Genomic DNA, 20,200 nt, shown 5'->3' with positions numbered 1-20,200 from the left:
GAGATCCCCTTTCCGAATGTTGCCACACGCTTTTACCATGTCGGGATTTTCTTTGATACTCTCCGGTTTATTTTCGCTCGTGCACTACAATCTGCACCGGAGGATTACACCTTTCTGACCTAGTCATTGCCGCCTAGCGAGCTTTCGGCTAAGGAGCTTACACTCGTTGGAATTACACAATCACGTAGACGAAATAAATCACGAGACACGGCTGATTCTAATAAATATTTACATCGGGAATTTGGAGGTGAAGAATTTTCTACCTTCGAGGCTTTATTCGACGACTCGTAATTAAACTCTGACGGCTGCAGAGGACGCCGATCATCTGTTTATTAGAGTGACAATAAAGTCCGATTGAGTAAAAGCGGGTTTGCTTTTAATCTACATACAACAATCTGGAGACGAGTAAATATTCCAAAAGATAATGGGATGTCACCAAGAGATGGTGTTAATGGAAACTGCACACGACGACGAGCGTTTCCTCATTATCTTCAACTACTTATTGGATGCAGAACTATATACCTATGCGAAAATGGTGCGGATGAATGCGTCAGCTAACAGCGAAATGTGAATCGATTAGAGGAGAGATAATAGAAAGGACGGTAGTAATTCGGTTTACGTTCCTTCTAACAATTAGACAGTTTTTCTCCACGACTATAAACATTTCAGCGTGGAAAAAGTCAATTCAGTGATTAAAAGTAAACTACCGAAACTATTAATCAATCAGAAAACGAAATAAATTAATTCAATAAAAGCAAAATCATGTACAAATCGTTTGTCATTCCCCACTTGACCATTTATTTGTGCTTTATATCACAGACAGAAGAGCTGTAAAAATTGTAGAAATAAACAAAATATAAATACAAATAAAAATCCTCTCGTCCAAAGAGCCTTTTCTCCCTGAAGAGCCACTAACTGACCGCCATTTCTACAACACTCCAATCCAACAAAAGCCGTTTTACAACTTTAGATTACAACTGTAAAAAGAATTCAAAGTCCGGCCTTATTTATTTAATTTGGTTATCTTAATAAGATCGCTCCTCTTAAATAATTCATCTCTGTGATCAAAAACATCAACACCACTAAGGCGTTACAAGCCTAGAATCTATTTTCACGCATTGGAAAGTTAAAACCGGAAAATTTGTATTCCTCGGAAGAATAAAAACTTCCCAAGTTCGTGAATATAACCGTTCGACTTTTGTGCTTTTATTGAGTGGAAAAAGTAATTGATACATAAAAAGTAAACTTTATTTCAGTTAAAAAATGAAAGTTTTGCGTTACACAATTAATTCAAATTCTCGAAGAAGTGGAGAAAACAATATGTCTCTCGAAGCTTTCTCAATAAGAGGACGAGTCCTTAAACCGGAGTTAAGTAATGACGTATTTTGCGGCAGGCCTAAATTTAATATTTTCCTGAAACCCGGGTTTTGTCTCGCTCTTTACGTAAAGTCTGGCGTTTTCCGTCCTTTCTCCGCTTTAGCGATAGACTACTTTATTTTTTATTATTCGCATCTTGTTCGTATTCGCTGTTGACAGGCGCCGAGTAATTAAGTTTACTTCTAGACATTCTTTTTTAGCGTAAATATGCAATCTCTTCTTTGCACTTTGCACCTGACTTCATTATTGTCCCTGTTTCAAGCGTTTTACATCCTTCACAAACTAATTTTGGGCCACCACAGCATATTATTGCGACAAAAACGCTCTGAAATAAACAATCGAGAGGCGGCAACCCGTCACGAACATCATAAAATCACTCTTATCTTTTACAAATTTCTGCCCCGTTTGTTTAGTCAATAACCAATTAAAATTTTTTGGATCATAAATTTAAATCGTCTGTGTTTAACGTGCGATTATCATGCAAAAAGGCCATAATCTTTTGGATAATAATTTATAAAAGATAAAAATGTGAATTAGAGCCATGTAATAAAATATTCTTTGTCGAATTACAATAAATTTTAGAGAAAAGCGCCCCAGTCGACAAAACGTCGACTGTTACGAATTTATGATGATAAGATGTGATGCTTGATGTATTTGGTGTGAGATAAATACACATAAATAAATCATACCATTTCATGAAAACGGGGGAGTAAAAAGTATCTAATTTAAAACACGAAAGCACCTCCGGCAAAATTAAAAAATGTGTAGTTTTCAACGCTTTGAAGTAGTGCATTAGCTCGGTGAATGGTGGTGCTTAAACCCCGGAATTAGATAAAAACGAAAAGTCCGATTAAACGAAGCCATACTTATAATTAAACCACATGGGTTAGTTCAAGTAATTCGCAGCCCCTATTCAACATATTAAGAAAGTTTGGCAAAGTAGCGTTAAGCCGGCGTATATAAAAGGAAGTGCAAATGATTGGGGGAAACCAAATTGGTTCTAGAAGTTATGAGGCTATTCCTAAACCAAGATTCGCTCAAATCCAGCTCTCGCTTCAAGTCGGGGGCAGACATCTAACAAGTATCGATTCCGCGATTCTTGTGGCCACCGACGTCTTACTTGAAGGGCCGTGTCTTGATGATTCATTGTTATTTTACGATGCCTTCGTCAATTGTAGAGAACACTAGGTCATACTGACTCGGCGGATTTCTTCGGCCATTGATGGCGTGACGGTTTTGAAACGATCGCGACGATATTAAATTTTTACGAGATTGTTTTTGCAAGGTTCGGACGATTTATACGACAGGTTTCAAACGCACAAACTGATTAATGCAGAAGGACCCGAACCGGATTGATGAGCCATTATCAAGTCTCGATATTTCCTGCCCATTTAAAGTGTCATATTTTCTTACAGTCAAAGCACAATCTCAACACAAAATGTTAGAATAATAATTAAAAAATAATTAGAAAAGAACAGCGTTGACAACTAAAAACAGACTGAGTGAAGGCAGAATTTATTAAAACTTAAAGCTCGTTTCTAAATGTTTATTTTAAGAATCAAATAAAATCTTGATACAACTTTTAAAAGCTAAGTAGCGAACATGCAAATTAGAAAATATCTCGTACCTGAAACAACATATTACTATAAGGATATTTTGTTTGTGCTTTAATGTACCCTTAAAAATAATTGTGAACATAATCACGGCATAGAAAAGTTAGAATCGTCGCTTGAGAGAACTTGAAGTGCCCTCTCGAACGTTGTAAAGACTTGTGGATTTTTACTTTTTGCTTTTAACACACCGTTCAAATATATGGAAGCGCAATCGAAATATATTGGAATCTCCAGTTTCTTTAGCATGTGATTAGTGAAGCGTCAAGCATCAATATTTCCCTCTGACGTAAATATAAATATGGTATGACAACACCTGAAAGATTCAAATACATACAAATTACTTTTTCAGAATTGTTAGATTTAAAAAAAATATCTACGTAATAGTCGAGTAAATTATGCTTATTTGCCGATCAATGTAAAATTACTTGTGTATCCAATTTCTCCTCCTAGATTTCATATATTTATAGCTGAAAGTAATTTCTTTTATCGTTGAATCAATATAAATTCAATGACGACTGTTCCTGTATTTCTTGATATCTTGTATCAATAGGCCAAGGCGGACAGGTTCAGGAAACGTTTGCCCTTTTCGCTTTCAGTAACGGTGACACTTGCAATAAAAATAAAATTTGAAAAAATTTGCCCAAAATCTCTTACTTGAGCCAAAACACAGATTTTTCTTCAGGATAATGAAATATGCCTCGCTCCCTTCCACATCTCGATATGAGAATTTATGGAATCTCAGAAAAAAATGTTCAATGACTGGAAATTCATTTCAACCAGTATGGGTTATCAAAAATGCGGAAAACCAGTCAAGGCATAGAGGTTCCGGTTCAATCAACACTACTCTGTTGACAATCTGGAAACGCACATAAAGTACCTTTATGGCGCTGCTAATGGGCTGATTAGGTTAAATCGCCACTCAAACGTCCACATTGTTTATTTTTGACCCATCCGGATTTATATGAAGTTGTAACACCGAGTTTATTGCTCGCAAATTTTATCGCGTGTATAAGCTCACTATGTTCTAATTGAATCGGAATTAGTGAAACAGCCGCATGTGGAAGTATCGTTTGGAAAGCGTCGTAAACAGATAACAGCAAGATCGATCGAGATATTCTTACGGTTTCCTGCATGCTCTTTGGCAAACTCGAGCGATCTGGAAGTTTGAAATATTCACTTTACGACTGTACGGTGCTTTTATTGTCTTTTTACAATGTTTCACATAGTGATTTGATATTTATGATATACCCCGATTCGTTGATAATCTGAAGCGGTTAATTTTTCTCGACTGTTGAGTCGTTTTATCGCCCCTTCATGAATAATGAACTTACATAGAGCGTAATTTATCAAAGGAATCGTCAACAGCGCTCCCAACATTTATGTGAAAACTATTTTATGAATAGTAAAGCTGAATTCTGTCAGTCCGCTTTATAATTATCTATTGAAGCAATAAATCTTGTCGGGTAGTGTTTTAGCTATTGTTGATGTGTTTGTTATTCGGATCCATGTCCTGTCATTTATATTAAAAGCACGGCTATGTAAGTGACAAAACGGGCGACCATTATTTTGCTTTCTTCTTTATGAGGCCATCTATTTTGTCTGCTGGAATATCCACAAGTTTTTTAGTTATTTTCTTTCGGCTCATTAAGGCGTCCCACAAAATCGTTCCCTTTTTATTTTGATCGTATCCGCTTCAAATAATTGAACATATTACATTTCCTCAAGGTATTTGTTCGATTGGTACTCAACCTCGAACACGTTATTGAAAATTCCTCGGTTTCTTTTTTCAACCGGAATATATTTGCTAAAGGAAAAAAGGACTTTTCAACACACCAAATGAAATCAAACAAAATATTTACCACCAGAGATGAATCGGAAGGCAAATGTGGCATTAAGACTTCAATCATTTTGCAGCTTTTCTGGGCTTAATTACAAACAGCCATTTATTTCTTTTATTGTCTGCGAAAACATGATGATTTCAGAGAGACGTGCAGCTCTCGGCAAGATAATGCCCACATTTAGCTCTACAGAATTAATTTTTTCATATTTTTTAAATCATCACAACCCACCAGATTACATTCTCCACACTTTAGTAATCTACGTTAATTTTTTACCAGTTTTAATTAGTTTACGGCGTCCCTCCGTAAAGAGTCTGTTCTCACTTTGCCAAAATCCTCACCTAAATCTCGCAATCAGGTTAAAGCTTGTCTCTTTCTTTAGGTCTACGACGACAGTATATAACTTTCTCGTAATTATCTTTCTCGAAATCTCATACCACGTTTATCTATCAATTTCTTTTTTCTCGGGATGTAGTTGGTATCACGTCTGTTCTCTTGTTCTTTAAGCTTGCTTTAGTGACAATTTATAACGCAATCTTCTTACAATTTTTTCGCGGTAGGCTCTCCCTTTCCTGGGCATCACATGACAAATAAAATGGTATTATGTTGTCTTATATTTTCCCTTAAACGAGAACAAATTGTTTACCAAACCTTTGACGTTATTTTTTAACCAATAAAAAACTGTTTAAAAGTTACAAACGCTCGTTTTATTACGAAAAATATTACAGTTAATAAAACATTGCTATAAATTTTTAACGACGGAAACCTCATATTTCTGAATAAAAAGTTCCTGCCAAATTTAGTGAGACCGCGATAAACCCGAATAATAATTCCTCCAGCCTCTTTACTTTTTATTAGAATTTTGCTATCACCTTGCAATGACAAAGTTGCGACCAGAAAAATTTTGGTAAAATCCACCGTTATTGCATATTTGCCTTCAGATAAGATGTTCGAGGCAACGTCGCTTCCTTGTATAATGTAAAAGATTTATTTCCGTTAGAGAAAATCTTGAATTGCGTTGTGTCGCCCGACAAGCATTTTATCAATAGTAAATAGAATCTATCGAATCGTGGACTAAAACACGATAAAGTCCAGCTATTGTTGGAGATAAGCAAGTGAAACGTTTCCAATTCCACCTGCGAATGTTCGTTGCGACAAAAAACCGCCCCCAAATGAGCGTGTTCGTAAGTTAAATTTAGTGTACCGTTTTTCGTTAAAGTTGGCGAAATTGTTGTGAAATGCCCCATGCAGACACTTTTCTATCCGGTAAAACAACGAAAAGAGTTGAAAGTTTCCACCGGACCAAGTTCCTGATTGCGTTTGTTTTCGCCGCAAAAGACAACAACAAAAAAACGACCGAAAGGAATCACCCAGTGGTAGTAAAAATTGTTTTCAGTTTACCCCAAAACGGATACCTGTAATTTGATTTGTTTTTGCTCGAGACGGACTCCACTCGCTCCCATCAGGACAAATTAGTTGGAAATTTTTATAAGTGCATTATAACGACCACCTAACCAAGGATTGAACCAAATACAAAGAGAATCAGTCTCTACGTGAAAGATTTTGCTTCTTAGGCGTGTACAGCAAAAAAAAATGGACTCGTGATAATAAATAAAGAGAGAATAAATGTAGACTACCTTGAGATGTTTACTATCCCAGGAGTTTTATCTATAGATAGTCGTGTTCCTATAACAGCTTCCTCAAAGAAACTAAGTACATAGAGAGTGATGGGATATAAATTCAATCAAATTTGATGTATCATCCGTTCTCCTCTAATAGAATATAAGCTCCGAGATAAAGTTATAACATCCTCGACAACATTATTGCACCTCCCAGATGTTTAACAAAAAACATAAAATCAAACAAAAGACTCTGTACCTCTCACAGTATTTGCTCGAAAAGTCGCGATGCGGAAATCAAAGTTTATTGTTTAAATCTATGACGATAAAAATAACATACAACCCTTGATACGGAGCGCTGCGTCAGCTGACGGCTCATTGGGGAATTTAAAACAGTGTCGTCGATTGAATGAAGCTATGATTTTATTTCCGGTCAGTTCACAATAACCCCTACTTTAGTCGTTTGTAGCTGTACTAGCAAAACTGGATGCGTTTTCGTTTCACTTGATGGTTCATTTCAATGCTGGGATCGTCGGACACAATTCGTTTTTCCATTGGATCGGCCGTAACGGAATCACTTTGTATTGCGCTAAGAGCCATTGTGCTCGATTTAAAGGGTTAGAATGAAATTTTTACAAGGGCAAATTTTCCTTCAAGAATTTTTTTCTAGTAAAACTCTTCAAAGAACACTGTCAAATACTTTCTCCTTTCTGAAGTCAACTGTTAAGGCCACAATTATAAAAAATGTTTGTTTTGAAAATTGGCTCTCCGGAATTAGTATTTGCTTGTGTTCTTGTTGGTGTGGCGGTATGCATGCGTTTACCGAACAAACAGTCATCAAAATTCTATTTGTCGAGTAATCAATCAATGGCTTTGGCCTGTGTCTCAAAATGACTTAAAACCTGTCGACGGATAAAATTACAGCGCACTGCAAATATGGTGTTTGTGCAAGCCGACACCTCAACTTTTAACAAGTCTGTAAAACCGCAAAAAATCTCTTGTGCAGAGTTCATTCTCTTTTGAAAGCTGTGTCGAAGTTCTTTCAGCGGCGTCCCATAGTCTCCCCAATAATTAGACGTAATTTGTATGCAACTAACAAATATGGTGTTTGTGCAAGCCGACACCTCAACTTTTAACAAGTCTGTAAAACCGCAAAAAATCTCTTGTGCAGAGTTCATTCTCTTTTGAAAGCCGTGTCGAAGTTCATCCAGCGGCGTCCCATAGTCTCCCCAATAATTAGACGTAATTTGCATGCAAATAGCTTTGATATCGTACACAACTGCAGCATTCCAGCAAGACGTCGCATAATTTGTCGCTACAATCCGCCAAGTTGTAATGTAACCGGTGACACATCGGGGCATATATAGTGTTACTTGCGCTAGATCGGGCAGTGATAATGCGATACTCTTATCAGGATGCAATTTATCGGAAATGCACAGTAAACCCGTCAGAGGTCCTCCAAGACTCATGCCGAATGTCCTTAACAAGGATACACAGATCATCAAAGCAACCCTTGGGTGCGTTCCAGTCGTTTTAATGCCGGCCCATAAAACGACCCAACGACTCCTTCGTCGCCGCTTGCAAAAAAATTCGTGTAAATTGGGTTTGTCAACTTTTTTCCGTGTTATGACACGGGAAGTTCCGACTCCCCAGAGAACGATTTAAAAAATGGTGGACGATGTAACAAGGGACTGGCATCGATCGAAGAAATGATTTATACGGGTAATTCCAGGATTGTTCTCGTCGATAATTGAAAGGGCGCGATTATGTAATAGCGAATCTGAAAATCGGAAATCTCAGACACGTTTGAGAAATTTGATGTATTATGTAAGGTCCTTTGCTCAGGAGAGGGATAAAAAAGGTGTAAACACGAATCCTCCCAGGGCAACATTTTTATAAACAACTACATTTATCACTACATCTCATAAAACATTGACTACATATCCTCTCGACTGATAAAGGACGAAAGTGACTCTTGTAGGTACTACGAGTATTATTACTATTATTAGTCCTTATTATATTACACGAAAATTAGTGGGACTTAAGGGATCTAGCCTCCCGTAGAGTCATTACGCATATCTCGTACTTGGAACGATTTATTCATATTAATGAGCAAGATTCCTAACAAAGTTAAGTAACTCAGCCATTTTCGAAGTTTTTCTACCCGGGTTTAAACCGTTGTTTTAACTAATCCGGCCTAAGTAACTATTCCGTTTATATTCAAAACATAACTTGGTGTTTATTCGCACAATAAACCCGTTCTCAATCATAGTTTCAAACAAAACGAGCATAAAGCGATTTAATTCAAAACGCGATTACATGCCTGACATATTGCCTGAGTGTAATCAAACATTCTCTGAGTAAAACCAGTGAAAAGTGAAAATTGCAATTATATTCTGTCATTGCTACCGGACGATGCCTATAGGCTGTAATCTCATCTATTCATGTCTAAAACCAGATGTATCGATATCACACTGATGATTGGTTATTATGGTTGCGAGCAAACATATGAGGTTAAACAAGAAATGATCAGCCACAACCAGCGTTGGGCATGCACAAACCAGAGTAATTAAGGCCATTGTAAAATCGCAAAACAAGTCCCCAGTAGAGTTCAGTCTCGTCTTTGACACGGAATTTCAATCACTAATTTCAATGAATTATACTCTAATTAATTAGCGAAGATACATTTTCAATAAGTCTGAAGTGGGCAAAATAAATTACGTTCGACTGCTGAGTTGTTTAGGCGAACTTGTCATCGCTTCTTCTGAGAATATTACACGCAAACACCAATTGCGACTGATTGCTACTCCATGCTCAATTAAGAAAAACAATTTTTTGTCGATTTGTTTAACATAAATTATAACAAACCCGTTTAACACGACAGTGTTGAATAAAATTATACGCATTGTTGAAAAATCCGAATAAAATAAATAAACAAGACCAGAAGTTTAAGCTGGAACAACATGTAACCAAAATACGATTCACAATTACGATTTGCAAACACTACACACAAAAAATTGTTTTATAAGAGGGACAGCATACATATAAAGTTGGTGAAATTATCGTATGTTTTCAGTAAACATTTGTTTGGAGAGATGATTTTAATAAATCTCAAGTTACATACAGCTAAAGCTTTGTAAATACAGAGCTTTTGGCGACTTTTCTAAAGTGAGGAAGACGACACACACAAGTCTAATAAAACGCTGCGCAGAATAAAAATTGAAAAACCAGGGTTGTGTTTTCGTGTCAATGAATTTTGTTTATCAGAGGTCGAGTATTTGGTGGCAGACCCTTCCAGCGCACTCAAAGAAAATCCGTGAGGAATGTGCAATTAGTCTGTAGTCATTAATTTTGATTTGCCCCGCGAAGCGAGAGGAGTAAATTCATTAACTCCGGGCAGGTGCGTTTAATTGCAGAAAAAAGTGCCCACACTATGTCAGCATAATGGGTATATATCATTAGTAAGTAAGGGAGGTTTCAATAGTGGCTGATTGATGGGGCAGGATCTTGAATATTACCCTGGAAGCATTAGAGGAGGAGAAGAATGAGAGTTAAAGTACAGCGATGACAGCATTCTCGTTACTCCACATTACGCAGCAGCAGACTTGTTTGGAAAAGTAATAGGCGGTATCATCTCAGAATTAAAAATAATAAAGAGAAAGCTTTCTTTTATGTGTTGAAAGCTCCGCTGAAAACTTTATCTCGTCGAAAACATCGCGATCTGTCCGTTCTTATCTCGAAAATAATAAAAAATTTAATTAAAATTATCTAATGGAACGTAAAACATATTTCGAGTGAAGGGGATTTATTAAGGGTAATGAGGTAAATGCTTTTATGTACCAGAACCAGAGCGGAGGATTTTAATTTGTCTATTCCACTGTGGACTACAGTCTATTTTTATTTCGTTGTAGGTATCTCGTAAATAATAAAACCGGCAGACAAACACATCCAACTATTAAACTTTTATCCTCTTTTTCTAATCCCAATCTCGCTCCAAATTCCCGAATGCGTTTAGTGCCAGGTCGATTAATTATTTATTGCCTACTTTTTCATTCGATTAGGCGAGTGCAAATGTAAAGAGGAACCCTTTATAATGTAAAAGGGTGCTCGCCCAAATAAAGGTACACGATTATTTAGGAACGAAGTCAAATCTCAGCCCCACATTAATTAATAATTAAACATTAATTAATTAAAACTGTTTGGGCGAAAACAACATTTCATTAAAAAATGAGACAATAATTTCCAAATTTCGCTCGATTCCACAAAAGCACACAAACAACCGTTCATGACATGATATTTTTATCAATACGCAACACAAAGCCTGTCAAATCCACAAAGATAATTGTAAAATTTCGTTACGATAATAATAATTATTTTTGTAGTCAAAACCCGCCGTACAATCTAAGCTCGAGGATCAACCTTTGACACTCTTGGATATGAAAATGGTTTCGTCATAATCACGTGTTCCCTCGCGCTATTTCTTTGTACACTTCTAGAGATGATGACAGGGCATCAATTGTACTGCTAACGTTACGGATAGCAACAAAGGGAGTCTCAAGAAGAACCCCTCTCGACTCTTATTATACCATGATCAAGGGTAGCCACGCAGCACGTGTTTTGTTATTACCACCCACGTCCCGAATATAATTCCGTTCCACCCCAAGCTTTAATAAAATGAGTTCGAATGTGTGCCCCAGGACGACGGGGATTGAGACGGAATTTATCATTGTTGTGGCAACACCAGGTAGAGGTCGTCAAAATACTTACACAATAAACAATAATTCGTTGCGTTAAGGAGATTAAGGGATTTCTGTAAACTAAATTGTTTTAAATGCGAATTTATGGACGGTGTGTTATGGAACTATTCAACAGGATGATAATGCTTGTGAAATATATATTAATATGTTTAATATTTTTGATGCGAAAGGTTGCAAATCGGATTGGAATAAATCCGATTTTGGAATGCGGTTTGTTGTTCGACACCAAACGTTGTGGAACATGAACACAATGCAAAATTTGACTTTAAGTTTTTAAATTCGTTAAAGCTAAACTCTTAAAGCTGATTTAACCCGCTTTCTAAAAGAATTCCGATCTCAGATTTAATTTAGATTAAAAACAAGTTAAGAGCTATATCTGCTGATCTGAGAAAGCCATCAAAAGTCTGTCATCAACGATTTAAAATTAATTCGAATAGTTTAGAAATAAACTAAGAACGGTCCTGTAGTGTCGAAAGATCATCCAATAAAAACACAAATTTTTATTTTACTTCAAAACCTAACTAAGCCTCATGCTTTGAGATTTTGAAAAAAATTACGTATTGTTTATGTTCAATTTATTTTTCTAGCTTTGGGGAAAATGGAAAATGAAAAACAATTTTAGTGCCACAGTTCAATTTATTATTCAAAACCATAAAGCAAATTCAATATTGTTTCCAAACTTATAAATAATTCCCGTAATGGTATCATTCCTCAATGTCGTAGCTGTTAATTTGCACATAATTCACACCGTCAATAAAAAATTTGTCCATGGAAAGGCACTTTCCATAATTGTTAGGAATTCAATGAATAATGTAAAAAGCCGCATTTTGCAAAACGCAGTAATAATATTAATAACGCATCTAAAGGGCGTCCGCATAATTAGCGTGCTTAACACAGAAATGATGCTTTGCAAATTACAAATTGTTAGTTATCAAGTCTTTGCCTTGGCGCTAATCAAAGTGCAATTTAGACAGCCGCCACTCACTCGACACTGCATGAAGAAAAGCTGCAATTTATATTCTTCAAATTTGCAACAGAACGGCAGCTTCCTCAATCAACCGTGAAACAATAGACCATAATAATTTATAACGTGCTGTATATTCAGCTGCAGCGGTCGATGCATAATTAAGACGACCTATGCCTTAATGCACATCTTCCCGCAAGCACTCGGGAGAATTTCACACGTCCCAGTTACACATATTCCAACTGAAAACACTTTCAATTAGCGTCGCCAAGAATTTCCAACATAAAGCAGACCTTTTGGTCACGTCCAGTCTGAATGACCCAGAGAGGACAAACTGCAAAACGAACTGAAACTATTGATACTCCAAACGGTGAATGAAGGACTCATCCGAGATACAATGCGCCAAAGCACCTTCGAGTTTTGACACTAAAGAAAACAGCTTTTTACAGACGTTGCAGGTGCAGGTTTTGTGCGGACAAAGCCGGAATTTCAAAGATGTCGCCGAGAGGTGAAATATTCAAAGGGAGGGAATACGAGGGCAAATATACAATGCAGGCTTTAATTAAATTAGCACAAAACAAGTCGACGGAAGAACCACTGTATTGTGCATCATTTTAGAGTGGATTGATTCCAAAGTTCCCAAGTTTGGAATAACTTTAGCCAAACAATTATAGCCAATAATGAGCTGAAAGGGTGAACTGAGAGGTGGAATCAAAGCAAAAAAGAGAGTTCATACTAAAAATTACACAATTACTTGACAAAATAATTTAGACGAAATTAAGAAACTAAATAGGAAAAAGGATACTGGATTGGTAAAAAAAGCAAAAAAAACACAAAATTTTCTGAAAAAAGTTAGCTACCGGTAAAAAATACCAAAATTTGTCCAAATATTGTTTTGTAAATTTGAAAACAGTAAGGGGTTGTTCCTTTAATGTAACTAAATAGTCTCCTAACGGCTAAGAAAAAGAGTAAAGCTTCGGTATGAAAAGCAGCCAAAATAAAATTTTGTGCTTTACGAGTTTGCAATATAAGTTATTCTTCGGTCCACTTTTGGTGGTATCGATCCTTGTGCAAGGCCGCACTCTTGTTTCTGAGATTCTGTTTTTCTCCGTTTGATTGACAACATCGAATATATTCCGTCACGGCTCAGGAAGTTCGAATATCACATTTCCGGTTTGATTAATCTAGTTTTTTGTTTTGTGCCATAAATATGTATTTAGTCGTGTCTAGCAGCGCAGTAAATAATCCGTCCTTAAAGCGCAAATAGCAGAAGTTAATAACTTTCAGGTAATAAATCATACATAAAACCGAGCACACTGTTTACCCCCGCACTTAATTTTCTCGACGAAGCAATAATTGCAGACTTTACTGGAAGAATTCCCATCGTAGTTTGGACATTAGCCTGTGTAATTCAGCGTGGTAACATTTAGTTAAGCAGCATCTAGTGCACTCGCCGGGGAATTAAAACACTTTAGAGACACGCGGACGCAGGATAAGTCCGGAGACATAGCGCAGTAATAAAGGCTTAATGTGTTGTGGTAGCACTGGCGCAGTGCGGGCGGGTAAAGAATGGCCTCTTCTATTACCTTCCGCCCCTGAAACGGCAACGACTCACTGACCAGCTGAATTATTATCCTTCGCTAAGGACAATTGAAAAAAAGGACGACGAAGCGTTGTGAAAAGTGAAAAATATTTCAGTTTAAAACGGCGACGCGACGCGACGCGACGGTGCTCTAATTATTATCACTTCGTCGAACGGAAACAGCAAGTGCATGCGATTTGCAAAGGAAAAAGTGGGGGGTAATTTACGTCCGGCCTTAATTAAACTTCATTTCGGGAATGGTGCTTGCAATATGCACGACCTTCTTATTCCCAACTTTTCCGTTTACATTACCGAAACTGCTATTGTGGAATTTCTTAATTGGGTGTACAAGTCAACAGAATTGGTTCGATAATTGAACGATCGATGCGAGCTTAACTAAGTGGAGGGTGAGACGCTAATCTTATTCTGAACGCTTTTTCATGTTTTCTAATATTAAAGTTTCTAGCATCCTGCCAGGACATCTCTGCAAGTTTTATGCTCCTGTCAGTCATTTCCTAGAGCAAATGAAACGTCAGAAAGTAGAAATGAAAAGATAAAACCAAAATAAGTTCTGATCAATTTTCATAGTGTTTATAAAAATAATCTGAAAGTGCGACTTAGGTGAATGACTACAAAGTAATGCTACTATTGCTACTTTACCTGCACTTTCTTAAAGCAATTAATAATTACTACGAAATTTGCCGCAACCGATCCAAAAAAGAAATAGTCCTACTACAAAAGCCCCTTTAGAAGGCAATTAATTATCGACACTGTTTAAAACACAGACAAGACAGATAGCTGAGTTGAGTTTATTAATCGCCCATTAACAAACGAGTTGAATACAATATTTTTTCCTTGACCGCAAACACTGTTATTCTGAGACAAATTATAAAATTAAACCAATTTTTTTATCTTTTTCATCACATCATGTTTAATTTCAATTTCAAATTTGTACACCTGTCATTAAAACTTACAGATATTGAATGTTGCATTTGGGCTAATATTTGTGTGTAAATTGTGTCCAGGAACGGATCCCCAGAAGCAACGAAAATTTTACCTCACAACTCATAACAGACCGTTTTGAGTTCAATTTTGTAAGCATATTTCCTGACTCGAAATATGTATGATGGGATGAATTGTAAAGCGTTTTTATGTCTAGAAGCCCCTTAAAGAAGTAGTCAAATTTTTAAACGTATTAATAATGTCCATAAGTACCTACATCATTTTATAGACAAAATCATTTATTAGTACCTACGTATTAAGGAAAAAAAGATTTTAACTTATTGTGCCTTTTGAAAAAATATCGGAGATTTACACAATTGAAATAAAATATCTCGAAAAACGGGGTGGTCTTGATTCGCATAATATGTTGCAAAAATTTCAATGAATAGTTATTTTAAGTTATGTGAATCATATGTATGTAATGTAACTTTTTATAGAAAACAATAATAGGTATAAATATGTAGTAAAACTGAAATTCAATCAGCGTATTACTGGATTTGAATACAATAATAATGATTTAATTATTAGGTATAATTAATTAATTAATAACTAATTTAATAAAGAATGATTTATGTATTTCTGTCAGCTTAAAAATACTCATCCTGCAAAATATTTTTACATAATTAAAATCATCCAAATAAGTGGTGATATCAAATTGAGGCCCATCTAGGTCAGCACAACACGTCTGACCAAGTCATTTATAATTAGTGCCCTAAATACACATTGACGGGTAAAAAACAAACAAATAAAAACATGAACTTAATGAGATAATGTCAGACTCGAACTGCAATTTCTTAACACTTACCGAAAATTTCACACCGAAACCCGTCCTCGAAAACTTTACATGTGGCACCTCAAAATTCGCAAATGTTAATACTACATCATGCCCTTTGTCACTTTTACTCCACTTTAATTAAATTGAATCAGGCATCAAGCCGGAAACTTTTTAATTAAATCCAATACAAATTTCGACCATAAGTCCCAAAATCTCCCTGTGACAATAAAGCTAAAAGTGGTTAAAGGTGTATTTAATTACAATCTGAGTTCTGGGGCCGATTTTTGACGTTTCGGGGCCGCCATTAGACCGAATCGCCACGAAATTCAATAGCAAGGGTAATGAGATGGGAATAGGATTTCCCTCGAATGTCAAAGGTGTGGTGGGTCGAATCTAATTGATCCCAGGCAGAGGAATCTCGAGAAAAACAGGTAGCTGGCATTGGAGACAGGTGCCTGTTTGAATGCCTTCCATAATGAATGAGGAGAGTTATGAATAGAAATCGAGTGATCGATAATGCAAGACAGGAAAAAAATCGCATTGCTTGATTACAAAGCGACAGATTATTAATTCAACGGCGAAAGAATTCAATTAATATTCAGTTATTGCAAACTAGGCGCCACTAGTTATCATAGCGGATTTAAATGCGGATTATTGTTTTGAAATCATGCTACTACGCACACTGTCTTGCATTAATATCAGTAAATAAAGCACAAATGAGATGACTGAAATAATAAATAACGAGTCACGTTTCACAAGGCCGGCAACTGTTTAGATGAGAGATTGGATGTCGGACGAGATAATAAATTTTGGACCAAGTCTGAGTCAAGTTTTTTATTGAATCATTAAACGAATTTTTTAAATAAATACACAAATAGCAAGGATTTCAGAAAATCCGTGAGATTTTCTTTGAACGCAAAGAGTTTATTTGGAATTAGAGACCGACACACGCAAATCAAGTTAAATGTTTCGAATGACTACCGCAGGGAGCATTAAACCTAATAAAATTCCAATTTGTTTCGATTAATTAACTCTAAACTCTCAACCCCTTGCAGAAAATTTAAAAAAATTATCCGGAGTTCGTAAGTTCACGAAAAGGGATTTAATTAAATGTTGTTAGTCGGTAAGATCGCGGAGGTGATTAAAATAAAACGGTTATTATTTCCGTATTGATTGCTACTTTATGACAGGAAAATACTCTACTTAGTATATCACTTGTGTTTATTAGAAGCTGTCACACTAGCTATAAATTGTAAAGCTACAGGTTTTAGTGATATAATGGAGAATATAGCTAGATACGCCTGTCAATTTAGACCAGCTAATAATGTAGCTTTGTAAGGATCAATACCTTAATGGGTATAACTGGCACGAATGGTCACGTAGGAATCATTGATTTAATCACTCTTGTCAATAAATATAACCACAACCATAAAACTCACTGAATGAATACTAAAGACCCGATGTTGTTCCACAAAATATTCTAAGGAATTTATATTTTACGGCTTTTGAAAATTGAAGCTTTCACGTAAAATCTAGACAAAAATTTCTAGATATTGTATTGGGGACACAAAAGGGTGCTATTTATGTATGGAAAGGCACATTTACAGTGTTGTAGGTGAGGTGTGGTTGCATTGTATCAGCTGTTCATAAAGTAAAAACAGACTGTTTCCTGCACCTACTCCTGACATGCTCCATAGATGGAGAGGAACAAAAGGGTTGATGTTCGAGCAGTGGTTGCAGCTGCAATCGCTAACAGGCGAATATGCAAATGGCAGGAAAATAAAACGTAATATTGTCGATATTATATTACATTAATATCATAATGTTATATTTCGGTTTATTAAAATATGTAGTTATAAACACACATGTAAATGTTAATTTTGGATAATCACGTTAAATATTTCGTGTTTATAATAACGTAAAAACAGCACATGGTTTATTTCTTAGTACAATTCTACATTTATTATGACGGACTATTACAATATATAAATCTTATACAACACATAGATAGACTAACTGAATAATAAATATTTGTGATAATTGGAATATAAAAAGTAAAAATTAAATATTATTTCTTTATTATATTTAACTTTTTAAACGTTTGTTTAATATTAAATATTATTTCTTTATATTATTTAATTTTTAAAACGTTTGTTTAATATTAAATTGAAATATAAACTTTTAATCAAATTTTTAATGTTCGTTTGCATTTGGACTAAAAAGTTTTAATCTTTTAATGATTTATGTAAATCCTAAATAGAAATGTTCTGATATAGTCCAAATCACAAAGCTTTGCGGTGGTAATAAGTGTTATCTTGTTACTTACATCAAATTGATTAAAACTTCATTTAGATATAAGCATGTAAATAAATAGAAATAGGGTCTAAAAGCAAACAGTATGCCGAAATATAAACACTAGGTACTATACTATTTTATATCTAGCATAGATTTACAATTCATTTTAGACTATACAAACTGTTTTCAGAAATTAATAGTCAAAATCCAGCGTTTTAAGTACCGTAAAATTTAAAATTCTAAAAAGTACAAGAACCTAATAATTAACATCAGTTTCCATTATCAAATAAAATTGAACATTTTATTAGAGTTCCCTTCATTTATTAGAATAAAAAACACAAATCTTCTTGAAACACTGTTTAATTTGTTGGCACATTATATCATCTATAATAAATCACGCGTGTGGTTTGCGTCTAAATAAAAAAAAACAATTAATTATTTAAAAATTTATAATTCTGATACCATGACTTGATGAGCTAGCAGGTAAGGATTCATTTAGTGCAAAAACTTTGTAGTTAAATTAACAGTTAGTGCCAAAAAAATCACAAAACTGCGACTTTAATTATTCAAAAAAATTTAATAAAAATCGAAAATGATTCTTATCGATGTACAGACTGGTGTGTAAAATTTCAGGATTTTCATTTCATTAGAAGTCGCGATTTTCTTGGGTGTGCGATAAGATTCCCTCACCTTGGTAAAAAAAACATAACAATCTGTTCTTCCACAAATTTTGCAACTTATTTATTGAAAAAAAATTCAAATTGCCTTTTTGATAAAATATTACTTAAGGTGTTTTAACACATTTTCACCAAACCTTTGAATTAAAAATTTACAGCATACTCGTCAGTACTATTGATTTTTTCAATTAGTTTACTCATGTCCATTGTACTATAACTACGAGTACTATAAGCGCATAATTTGATTTGCAAAGTTTTTATTGTAAATTGCGATTATATTAAAAGCGCAAACTGGTGACTTGTCCGTCATTATTTAATATTACACAGAAGCCATCGACACGACATCAGTTCCTTTAAACCTATTCAACCCATAAATTAAAAATTTATCAATCTATTAGGTCGTAAATAGACCATCCTACCATCATAATCAGCCAATAATTAAATGGTGCGGTAATATCTAATCACTACAACGACTTACAAAATCGTAAAGTGTCTTCAACAGTCTCAACTGAGCCATTATGTCTCGACTTTATTTACATCTCATTGTTAACACTCTTTGATCCACCATTCAAAAATTTAATCTAAACATATTACACTGACATGTTAGCCGTGTGTAATTTTTGACAAGTGATAAATAGGTCACGATAATACAATTAAACTTTAAATTATGTTTCCTCTTGACGGGAAATAAAAAATTAAGTATTATTTTTAACACTGGATTAAAACCGGCAAATTCAGAATCCCACGCTCCGTCAGGACGTGAGATGCATCTCATTGGGAAAATTCAAGGTATCGGGAGGATCGGACCGGATACGGGGCCGGTTCGTTTTTTCTTCAATTACAGAAGACATTCGTGTGAAAAAAATCTATTTCGGTGATTGGGCCGAAAAATAAATTCCTACCGGGTTCTTCGACGAATTTAGCTCCGATCCCCTGGTAGCAAACCACGCACATCCAAATCACTTTCCACACATGGTCCATAAAGTAAACTTTTTGAACCACCAAAGCCATAGTCACTCGCACCTGTACCATTCACACCCCCGGCGCTGTCTCTGTTTGTGTATTTCAAACCACGAAACCGGCAGATCGCGGCTCTTTGAAACGGATTTCCTCCAATGCTACCAACACAGCGGACGAATCGCCACTGCTGGCGCTAAGATCTAAGCGTGCGCCCGGCCAATAGCTGCCGTTACGACCGGTGCCGAACGCCCACGAGCTACTAAGGGCTCTGTTGTTGTATCAAGGGCTTTAATTCTTAATCAGGCCGATGAGATATTTCCTCACTTCGAAACACTCACGAAAAATGGCAGGACGAGGTCGAAGATGCAGCTCGACTTGGAGCTTTCCCAAATCGCGATACCTATCTAATTGCGTTCGAGCTTTTTCCGAGCTTACATTATGGACATTCAGTCATTTTTATGGGAGATGCGGAGGCTATGAAGATAACATCGGGATGTATCGAGTTCGTTGGGTGTTTACAGATAACAGCTGATCGACCATGAAAAAATCAAATTATAGACGCAAGGATAACGGAAGCTTTCAGGAGACGAAGTCGAAAGCTCCAAAGATCCAAAGAACGAAACAATTTTATTTAGCGTGATATTAGTTGAAACATATTTGTATCTACCGTTGTTCAAAAATTTAAACCCCTTCCAAAAGCAATATACTAATGAGAGCTTTTAGCAAGCTTCCAAACTCCAA

At 35.7% G+C, this 20,200-nt stretch overlaps 1 protein-coding gene and 1 long non-coding RNA gene across 4 annotated transcripts in view; one reads left to right on the top strand and one right to left on the bottom strand.

The window, feature by feature from the left end:
* The window catches only part of LOC663132 (hemicentin-2), a 113,365-nt gene extending 93,703 nt beyond the window's left edge, over positions 1-19,662 (bottom strand). For 2 of the 3 annotated variants that reach the window (XM_008201545.3, XM_015982112.2), the window contains exon 1: positions 19,402-19,662. In XM_008201545.3, coding sequence (XP_008199767.1) covers positions 19,402-19,531 — 130 coding nt within the window. In that variant the 5' untranslated portion in view covers positions 19,532-19,662. The remainder of the gene's footprint in view (positions 1-19,401) is intronic. The other variant, XM_015982113.2, reaches the window with a different exon arrangement.
* LOC135265722 (uncharacterized) lies at positions 13,275-15,328 on the top strand. Its single transcript, XR_010333535.1, has 2 exons — positions 13,275-14,157; positions 14,210-15,328. It is a non-coding gene; the product is annotated as an uncharacterized LOC135265722 (long non-coding RNA).
* Positions 19,663-20,200: the final 538 nt, after the last annotated feature.

The sequence above is a fragment of the Tribolium castaneum genome, chromosome 3, assembly GCF_031307605.1.
Source record: "Tribolium castaneum strain GA2 chromosome 3, icTriCast1.1, whole genome shotgun sequence".
NCBI classification, from domain to species: Eukaryota; Metazoa; Arthropoda; class Insecta; order Coleoptera; family Tenebrionidae; genus Tribolium; species Tribolium castaneum.
This window is presented reverse-complemented; position numbering and strand designations above follow the sequence as displayed.